Source organism: Trachymyrmex septentrionalis, unplaced genomic scaffold (genome assembly GCF_001594115.1).
Source record: "Trachymyrmex septentrionalis isolate Tsep2-gDNA-1 unplaced genomic scaffold, Tsep1.0 scaffold85, whole genome shotgun sequence".
Taxonomy (NCBI): domain Eukaryota; kingdom Metazoa; phylum Arthropoda; class Insecta; order Hymenoptera; family Formicidae; genus Trachymyrmex; species Trachymyrmex septentrionalis.
The window spans coordinates 289,862-299,967 of record NW_017306038.1 but is presented as its reverse complement, the minus strand read 5'-3'; the positions used below and the strand labels follow the sequence as shown (position 1 = coordinate 299,967).

The following is a 10,106-nucleotide window of genomic DNA, read 5'->3' as shown; positions in this document are numbered from 1 at the left end:
ATATCATAAAATAATATATATACATAAATATTATCTCTCATATAAAAATGTGCCTACTTTACCTGGCTCTTCTTTCCGTCATTGTTTTTACAATTTTCTCCGTTTTAACTTCAATCAGACCCATTTCTACCAAAATATATGTATTTGCATAGAAATCCGCAGATTAATTATGAAAATTACAATGAATCAACATTCAGCGTAAGAATTTGTATGATTAATGTCAATTTCTATCAATGCAGATTAACCTCGATTTAATTTAATCCTTATCTTTTTTAATTCTTAAACCTAGGAGATAAAAAGTAAGTATTACATTGATAGTTTGCATCGAATATTGATTTAGTGTAATCTTCATAATTAGTTTACGAATTTCTATGCAAATATGTATATTTTTAAAAGATAGGAATATAAAACCAGAATAGGATTTTTTTGTTAGAAAATAAAGATCAAAGACTAACTGGATCACAATTGGAACTAAGATTATGAAGGAACCTAAAATTATGCACAAAAATATTATTAGGGTGATAAAAAAGTTTAGTCACAAAGTTTTGTGTTTATCAAATTATTTACAATATTAAAATTACTTATATATTTATAAAACACTATATTTACAAAACACTGGATTATATCTCAATAAACGCAAAAAATAAACCCTCAGGATAGTCACTTTTATCTTTAATGTAAGCTGTAAAGTGTTTCGAAAACATAACAATGACCACGCATCTTTCCACGGATAAATTCTTCCAGGCAATCAATAGAGTGACTTTCAATAATCAATAAAAATCTTAGTACAGAGTTTATTGGTATATTAGAGGTAACTCTCACTTCAAAGTTTGTTTTTTAAATGCACGTTATTAACATGGATATTGATTCGATAAACACACAAAACTTTGTCACACAAACTTCTTTCGTGATTTTGTAGCTTTTGACAATTATCTAGTGTAAAAAAATCTTTTTATGATAAAGTTTTGAAATGGTACGGTAAATGAAGTAACGACGTTGTTTAAATAGCATTTAGCTAAAGTATATTTACAATAACTCTTAAAAATGCATTTTACTAAAATAAATCAACGGTACCGTTTGAGGCATGCATTTTTTATAGCGCTATAATTCGCCACTAGCAAATCTGTCTGATCGACGTATTCTAGCATTTAATTGTTAATCATGCATTCGTTTGACAATAAGATTCGCAAATATGTGAAACACATTGAACACGTCATGATTCTAGAGATATATTGCCGCATATTGAACACAAAATATTTTGTCAGTAATGAATTTTATCGATATCAAAGTAATATTAATATACTTTGCAGTCTTATTTTGCGTATGAAATATTCACGTCCCAGTAAACGAGAATGGATTGAATTCAGATTTTCAGAAATACACGTTCGCGAACGTTAAAATAAATCCTTTTCAATCTGAATGCGTTTTATTCATTTATAGGAATTGCATGGAGCACATTTCTACGGCTTTCAATATAAAAATAATAACTGTTTCTGTGCAACATGTATACTGCTCAAAATAATGAATAAAAGATGCAGTTTTTTTCAATGCAATTGACTCCAGTTGAAAGTTGTATGCAAGAAAGTGATCTCAATTCAGAGTTTCTGCTAAAACTAGAATACACGTGCATTTCGTTATATAAAATATTCGTGTAATAAAATGTTTAATTTAATTATATTTTACTTTCAATTTAAATTCATATCAATTAAATAAAGAAGAAAGAAATGAAAAGGATTAGAAATACTATAGTGAATGTTATTCGTTTTTCTTTCATCAACAATATATTTAAGAAATTGAAGAACACGTACGTGCCAGTTGCTTGAAGAGGATAATCAAAGTATGCTTAGCAAAGCAGCTTACATTGTAAATTGGTGTTCACAGAGATCTATTTTCGTATACGGAATAATGTATAAGTAATGCTGAAAGTTGTAGATGATCGTATTTCACAATGCAGACGTCTATTATATTTTACAGTGCCTCGTGATATTTATATCTTCGGATCGTTCGCGTATACGTGATTCAAAAAGTTCTTCATCAAATATGGATTAGAAGATTGAATTCGTAATCACATAAGTAAGAGATCAGATTATTTTCAGACGAAATAATATTGAAGGACCATATCGTCTTAGCGTCCAGCAATATCGATCATACTAATTTCAAATAAACCTAAAAAAATTTGTCAATTTTACGTAGATTTGAGCATATTGATTAATTACACAAGTGCACGTGCGCTTGTCATCAGTCGTAACGATAATAATCTAAATCAGTTCCTTACAAAAATCTAATACTAATCAGTAGAGAGTATTAAAAATAAATACTTTAAAAAGAATTTTTATTAAATGATAGCAATTAATTATTTATGAAGTATAATGAATAATGATGCTTTTAATATTTAAAATAAATAATTACTGTTTTACAGTATTTAAGAATTCGACAGTTTATTAAATTTCTGTAAGGGATGTAGACGCAATGATAATAACCGAAAACACAAAAATAAAGAGCGTAAATTTTATAGAACTATGTTTCACGCTCGGACGCTTGGATGAAAAATTTCTGACTATTTTATAAATTGAAATCTACGAACGGTGAATCTACGAACAACAAGTTACTGACATATGCATTTGTAATACGACTTGCAATACTGATCTAAATATTAAAAATGTAACAGTCTATTCATATTAAGGAGAAGGATTTATTTTTTATGCTATATACTTGGCGGGGTGTCAGGAAGTATTTTCCATTTCTTTATTGTGTCGCCTGTTGTAATCTACGGGAACAATCGGAATGTCTAATCGACAAATATTAGATGAATATTCACTTTGGGAAAATATTCCTACATATTTTTAAACTCTTACTAAAGTCGTTCGCTGTTCCGTAAAAGAAATTAATTCTCTTAAGCACTAATTGACTAGTATTAAAAGATCGATCAATGTCGAACGTATATTATTCTTCTAATCTTATTACGGGTCTGTACGAATTTCTACACTATCCATTTATTTTCTCAGGTAAATTAATAATAATCAAACTTCAAGAATTCTGCATCACAATCGAAAAAAAGAACTTTATACCTTCTTTTTCGTCATGGATAGGAATATGTCAGATCATCTTAGAAGATTAATGCTGGGACGATGATTGGAGCCTCTGTAGAAGTTCCGATCCAACTGTCGCTTTGTCGCTCAGGATGGCCTCCACATCTTTCTCAAGTACCTGCTCCCTATTATACAGCTGGAACCGGTAAGCGGGCTCGTTCACCAGCACGCTTTCCTCGGCGGTGCTCTGCGCGTCCTCCGGGGCGAGGAAGAACCTCGCGCGACCTTCGCACTTCCGTCGGTAGTCCGGATTGTCCGGTGCTGGACGGTGGCAGGAGTCGCAGACGGTGTCGGTGCGCGATGTGCACGGATGAGCCTCGTACAAACCCGGGCCACATCTGGCGCAATTCCAGCAGGGCTGCGTGCTGTGATGCGGGCTGTACGTACCGCTGGGGCACCGCTCGCATACGGTGTCGCGGCCGCGAGCGCAACGGCTAATCGCGCCCCAGCCTGGACCGCATCTGCTGCAATGCGAGCCATCCCGGTGGTGCCTGATGTGAGGCCTGCTCTCAACCGCCTGGAAACAGAAACGGCAGATGGTTAGTGCCCCACGAAAGGTGAAATTCGTTGGACGGCGTGCGAGCGGCTCTGTGTCCCGATTTTTTTTAATCGAAAGGATTTAAAAATTGACCGTATCGATCCGACCACTTGACCCAGAATGTCATTTCTGGATAATTAAAGAGTCTAAAATTGTATTTCTGCATACGTTCCTTCAGGCAGTGCAAAGCTATTTTCTCAAGAGACATTGTTTTCTAAAGGCTCCACGTCGCGATCTTTTAGAATCGGATCTTCGAAAGGTTTTAAAAATTGACGGTACAGTCAATCCGATCACTTGGCACCGAATGACATTTGTAAATAATTGAAGAGTCTTTGTAAAACTGTATTTCTCTCTCTCTCTCTCTCTCTCTCTCTCTCTCTGCCTCTCTCTCTCTGCATGTGTTCCTTCAGGCGGTTTCAAAGCTGTTTTCTAACGAGGCTATTTTCTAAAGACTCCACGTTACAATTTTTTGGAATCTTCGACAGACAGTTTTAAAAACTATTACACGATCGATCCACGAGTTGGCTCCAAATGATGTTTGAGTTGGCTAATTAAAGAAAACTCGTGAATAATTAAATTGTTTAAAACTGCGGTATAAAGTTGTTTTCTAAAAAGGACTTGTGAGCAGAGCAAATAGATCGTACTAGAACTAGAATAGTCGGTTTATTATTATTGATGGATATTACTTTTCTACTACTCTTAATATGAATTGATAAAATGCAATTTCAACCGCTCAACAACAGGTGCACTGGAGAAGGCGGCCACCTGACTTCGAGGGAACACCTTGCGCCTTTCTTCCGCCTACTTCGAGCAGATCGAGAGACGCGATATATGAGCCTCTATACTCTCTCACGCATAAAAATGTTGCTTTTAGTACGTTAGGATATCCGCTACACTTTCGCCGACTAATTTTCCCAAAATAAGTCAGTCTGATCGATTGCAGACTGACTGAATTGATGATCCATAACTTTCTCTCAGTTAAGATACTTTCCAAATATCAAGTGTAATATATCATTACAATATATTTAAATATATTAAATAAAGTAATAAAATAATTAAACATATTATTAACGAAAATATATTGGAAATGTGTCTTACTTATATCCCCGAGTGCCTTTTTCCATGCAGTAATTGCAACAATATTTTATATCATCTCAAGAGATCTCAGTCTAAATCTTGGATTCAATGAAATTAGAGTTAATGAAATTTTGACAATTGGCTTTTATATATTTCCCGAGAACACGTGCGATCGTAGTTAAATTTTTAACATCGTTTGTCTCACATAAAAGACTTTTGTCCACTGTAACTTCCCGAAAGGCGAACGTTATCGTTCGACCACAGAGGTTTGGCGACAGGTAACAAATAAAATAAGAACAAGAGGCGATTCTTTTCCACAGCAGCTGTTGGCAGCTGCTTCGTGCGGCACGCGCCGACGGTCACCACGCATCACGCGAATCGTTAGCACCGGGCCTTAATTTGAAACCCTTCATCTTACCTCTGCGCGCACACCATCATCGTCGCATGTTCACCACCGTACATTGTATCGAGCTTCTCACGGTATGGATTATTGAGAAAATAATATTAGTCTTTCCTAGAAAACAATTTCGTACTATCAACTCTTGTACAATGAACGAATGTGTGTAATAATACCTGTAATTTGTGGGAAGAATCAGAAGTCGTGAGATTGTATTGCCAAGAACGCTCTCTTAAAATTGTATTTTCTTTTACGCGAAATTGTAAATTCGTAAATTGATGTAAATTGGTATATAAGCGTATACGGTATTCATTATCAGAGAATAATTTTTAATTTCATTTTAAAGATATTGTATATTATCGTTGCTCTCACATTTACGTCACTTGGATTTATGTTTTTGCATAAAAATTAATTTTTTTGGAAAAAACTTTGCTTTTCATTGTACGTTGTTGATAACAGAAAATTGTTCCTGAGAGAAACAACATTTATTTTTTCGTAATTTACAATTGAACGCTCATAATTTGTTATCATAGAGGTAACTCATGTTACCTCATCAATTTAGGGATGCTCTTTACTAAACTAGTACAGAGTTACGACCCTTCAAAGTAAGTAACTACTACTTTATCAAGTATTCACAGTATAATAAACAGACAATAATAAACCGTGAAATATTAAATAAGTTTTAAATAAATTCCTCGACGAATTAACTTTCAGAAAAGAGGGAATACGAGAGTGAAAACAAATATAAATGAAATTTTGTTCTTCAGTTAACTTCGAAGTTTGGCGTAATAGAATTTTAATGGAAGATTGTATTGAAGGTGATGCCGAAGTGAGTTAAGAACTGAAGAGCTACAGTTGAGGTTTATAATTCCAACGGAGAGCGAGAGAATACTTCGTAAGAGCATCAACAAGCAAGAAACATCGATCTTCGGAGCTTCTCAGAATTGCTCCAAGTGGGAGAGACGTTGCATTCTTCGATGGAAATACCCTCGAGGATTTTGCAACAGTCAAGAAGACACGGCGGTTTTGCCTGGGCAAGATTTATCGATTGGAAAAAAGTTCATTTGTAGGAACCGCAGAACATTCTTGTACTCGGTACTACGAGTCGACGAATCGTCACTCGAAGCTTCGACGATGCAGAGAGCTGGCCAGAGAGAATGAGAGGCATCGCGTTGGAAGCAACCTTTGGTGATTTCCGATATTTCTTTTCGGCTCTCTGCCACTGCGAGAGCACGTTGCAAACCGATTATGCGCCGTGAAAAGGAAACACAGACCTTACGAGGAACTCGTGGTATGCCAATAAATGTCGGTACTAGACCACTCCGCGCAACTAGACACTTAGAAGAAATGTGTGTTGAACAGCTCGATATCATCTTGTAATGTGAAGTATTTTTTAAATATAACTTTCAGAGATATAAAGGTCTGTTCGCGTTGCCTGCACTTTTTTCATTCAGCATCTTCGCCTTCTCTCTCTTTTCAAAGATCAAATATACATTTATTTCATTTTAAATTTTTTGAGAATTTCAAGCAATGAGTGAACAGATCTATAGACTACTCGACTCGGGGCAAAAAGCCAGGCGGGGTCTGTTAACGATCCGTAACAACGATGACGGAAGTAAAGTTACGCTCATAGTGCGACGAGTATGAATAGAAACTTCCGGTATGACGAACAGAACGGAAGCGGTAATTGCTGGTCCCTTTGTATCCCGCTTCTATTTCCTTTCTTTTTTTCTAGTCGATACATCGATATCGATAAATTTCAAATGAATAGACTGCGCGATGGATGCACATACCACGTGACGTGAAACTTTGACGACGTTCATCCGACGTTCATCGGTCAGTTTCATTGTAATAAAAGGTTCTTTGCCGCTTCATTGAAACATTTTCTTTTTTTTTTTTTACGAAATCAACGATTTTCAAGAATTTAGCTGTAAACTGAAAAGCACAATAAGTAAAATAACTAAAAGCAATTATTAAAAAATTATTAATTAAAAAGTATAAGTGATTGAAGGCAATTAATTGACAAATCAAAGTCTCAATGTGCAAAAACGACTTTGCAAGTGAAGTTTCCATTGAGTTTATTCATTTCGTGACTGGTAGCAATTATCTTTTACTCTGTTACGTCTTCGCGACCACGAAGATAATTAACGATGAAAAAAGAAGGAAAGAATTTTGAGTATAATACACGCGTGCACGAGGGCGCTTTGAGGGTAGCTCTGAAAAGACTCGCGCATGTGAATAGGGTGACGAATTATTCCTACTCGATTCACCTGAAGGAACGTGGCCTACTTCCATTTGTCACCGGAAGAGGCGGATACCTTGCGCACGAGAAAAAAAAATTGCAGTAATTTCGAAGTCAAATGGAGACACGTTCCAAACGTTATTACAGGATAAGACGTTTCGTGCTCGTCGTCGATGCATGTACTTTACTATACGGATTGAATCTCTGCGATTTCTCAGTCTGCCAATACTGATTGAAACATATTTTAAACAAATTCGTCAAACTTGTATAAATACTTCCTACATTTACAAAATTGAGTAAAAAAAAAAATTGAGTGAACAAGAAATTTATTAATTAATTAAATTATTAATTAATTTGAAGAGATTATCGAATAATTTTAAATATAATATAATTAATACGAGAAATGTGTACTTTCTAGTTTTTTTCCTTGTCTCAGTTATATCATTAATATTTAAAGATATTCGATATTCCTTTTCATAGAGCCATCGAGACTCACAAGTCTACCTATCCTGTAATATTCTGGATTCTATATATTTATAATCTTCTATATATTCTATATATTCTATATATTTATAATCTTTTGATACTTTCAATATTTCCTTACGTTATATTTCCGCTTTCGAGCAAACCGCAAAGTCCCGATACTTTTAAGAGGAGGGCACCGCCAAAATTGCAACAGGCAGTACCTGCGGAGTCACGCCAGACTGGGTTCCCTCTGTCCTCTCTTTTTGTGTGTGTGTGTGTGTGTGTGTGTGTGTGTATTTGTGTGTGTACATGCGTGCGTGTGTACATGTGTTAGACTTCCGAGCACACCAGCCGGCTCTACTTCCCGGAGGAAGACGCTGGGTTACCCCGAGGGTGAACCCACAGTCGCAGCTGCCTCGAGAACCGCGATAATTATCTTCGGTCGCTACCCTATTGTTCCGTGAACACTCCGCCCTCCGCATATTCTATAAATCGGAGGAAGCTACCATGCACCTGGACACGAGGGAGAAAGGGAGATAAAAGCATATTCTTGTATCTGTTTTAACGTCACGAATAATTTGCATTAAGCGTTGTTAATTACAAAACGCTCACCTCGCGTTCGGAATAAAACTTGTTTTATTGAGAATGTTTTTCTGAGAAATTTGAAACGTCGCAAAAAAATAGAAATTTAAATAGAATGTTACGCAAAAAGCAAAGATTAATTATAGAATGCCAAAGATTAATTATAGAATAAAGACAATGTCATTGAGCGATGCAATATTGTTATATTATTATTATTATTATCGATATCGATATACGTAAATTTGACGTTCAAGAAGCCACGTGTCCAAATTAATAATGGACTAAATTTTTGAAAGCTTATCTTCGCTTTAGCACACGGTAAATTGAATCCTCTAATGACGTTGAAGGCATAGCTTAGCGCTCAATATGCATAAAATTTGCAATATCATTCTAGAGTTAATAAAAATCATGACTGCTTAGATTAATTCAACAACGTCCACATTAAGTATTGTTGTTACTCTATCGTAATATTTCTGCGATGCAAAGTTACGTAAATGATAATTAATAAAAAAAAATAAACTAGTCGATATAAAACATAAAAAGTCGAGAAGGATAAAACGTGAGAAAAACTCACGAGAACTAACGCTATTAATACGACTTTGAGATTGCGTTACAATCATTACAATTTTATGTTCGCCAGCGAACGAGTGCCTTTTGCATTTGTTCAGAGACATTTATAAGAGTAACCACGACAACAGCATCGCTCTAAGGAAACGCGTCCCTCAAGTTTTCTTACGATGCTAATGAGACTCGGTACCTTTTGAAGACCTCATCAGTCACACGCACAAGATATCTCTCAGCCGATTTTACGTGCTTGAAGAATCTCAAGGCACTATTCACCAAATGGATTCTTCCTTGCTGATAACTTACAGGACAAGTATGTGAAACTTCAACGAGTTCATGCCCTTCCTGTGCAATGCCGTGCTAACAATTGGACATTCATATCCCTTTCCCTTTCTTCAGACCTTTTTTCCCCCTGCCTTCTCTTTACATCTCGTTTCGCGACTCAACCTGTGTTAAATACGTTTATTTTTCTTCGAAGCTACGTGAGCGCGTTATGAAGTACCGTTTTATAAATAATAATGCCTTGTCACATCGCCACCATACCGAGACTAATTTATTGATATAGTGCGCGAATATTGAAATATTGCATACGGTATATTACATTAGCACAGAGAGTAATAACACCTTTTCTTTAAATACATCTGCGACAATAGTTCTGTATGTAACTCTCTCTCTCTAACTTGTCTCATTATACTTGTTTCATATTATTTGTGAACGTCATTTGTCGTCTATCATTCACTGAGTTTATATATATATTGTCCCTTTTTGTAATTAATTTTCTTTAATTTTTCTAAATTTTTGTTCTGTAATTATGTTTGCTGTAATTTATTTGTTCTTAGAGACCTTAGAACGATAATAAACGCCCTATCCCCCTCTTTCTATTTTTTTTTTCTGTCTCTCTTTCTCTCCATTTGAAGCACATTATTATAAATGTTCCCTGTGCCTATATATGGAGTCGTAGGAACGCAAAGGAATCAAGGGCTGAGTAAAGCATCGCGAAAATCGCGCCCCGAGCGGAACCGCCGTCTCCGGATTCCCATGCCATGTTAATGAGTCTCATAAAATATGGCATACCCCAGTGAACCGAATAACCCGCTGACGCAGTGCGTAACGTGTGAACGTAGCATATTCGAATACACACACACACACACA

General features: G+C 35.7%; 2 protein-coding genes across 3 annotated transcripts in view; one reads left to right on the top strand and one right to left on the bottom strand.

Moving 5' to 3' along the window:
- Positions 1–2,538: 2,538 nt before the first annotated feature.
- The window catches only part of LOC108755163 (tumor necrosis factor receptor superfamily member 4-like), a 19,979-nt gene continuing 12,411 nt past the window's right edge, over positions 2,539–10,106 (bottom strand). For both annotated transcript variants that reach the window (XM_018498016.1, XM_018498017.1), the window contains exon 2: positions 2,539–3,606. In XM_018498016.1, the coding sequence (XP_018353518.1) occupies positions 3,115–3,606 (492 nt within the window). In that variant the 3' untranslated portion in view covers positions 2,539–3,114. The remainder of the gene's footprint in view (positions 3,607–10,106) is intronic.
- LOC108755162 overlaps positions 8,990–10,106 on the top strand; it is a 10,757-nt gene continuing 9,640 nt past the window's right edge. Inside the window, exon 1 of the mRNA XM_018498015.1 lies at positions 8,990–9,267. The gene's annotated coding sequence lies outside the window, so the exon portion shown is untranslated. The remainder of the gene's footprint in view (positions 9,268–10,106) is intronic.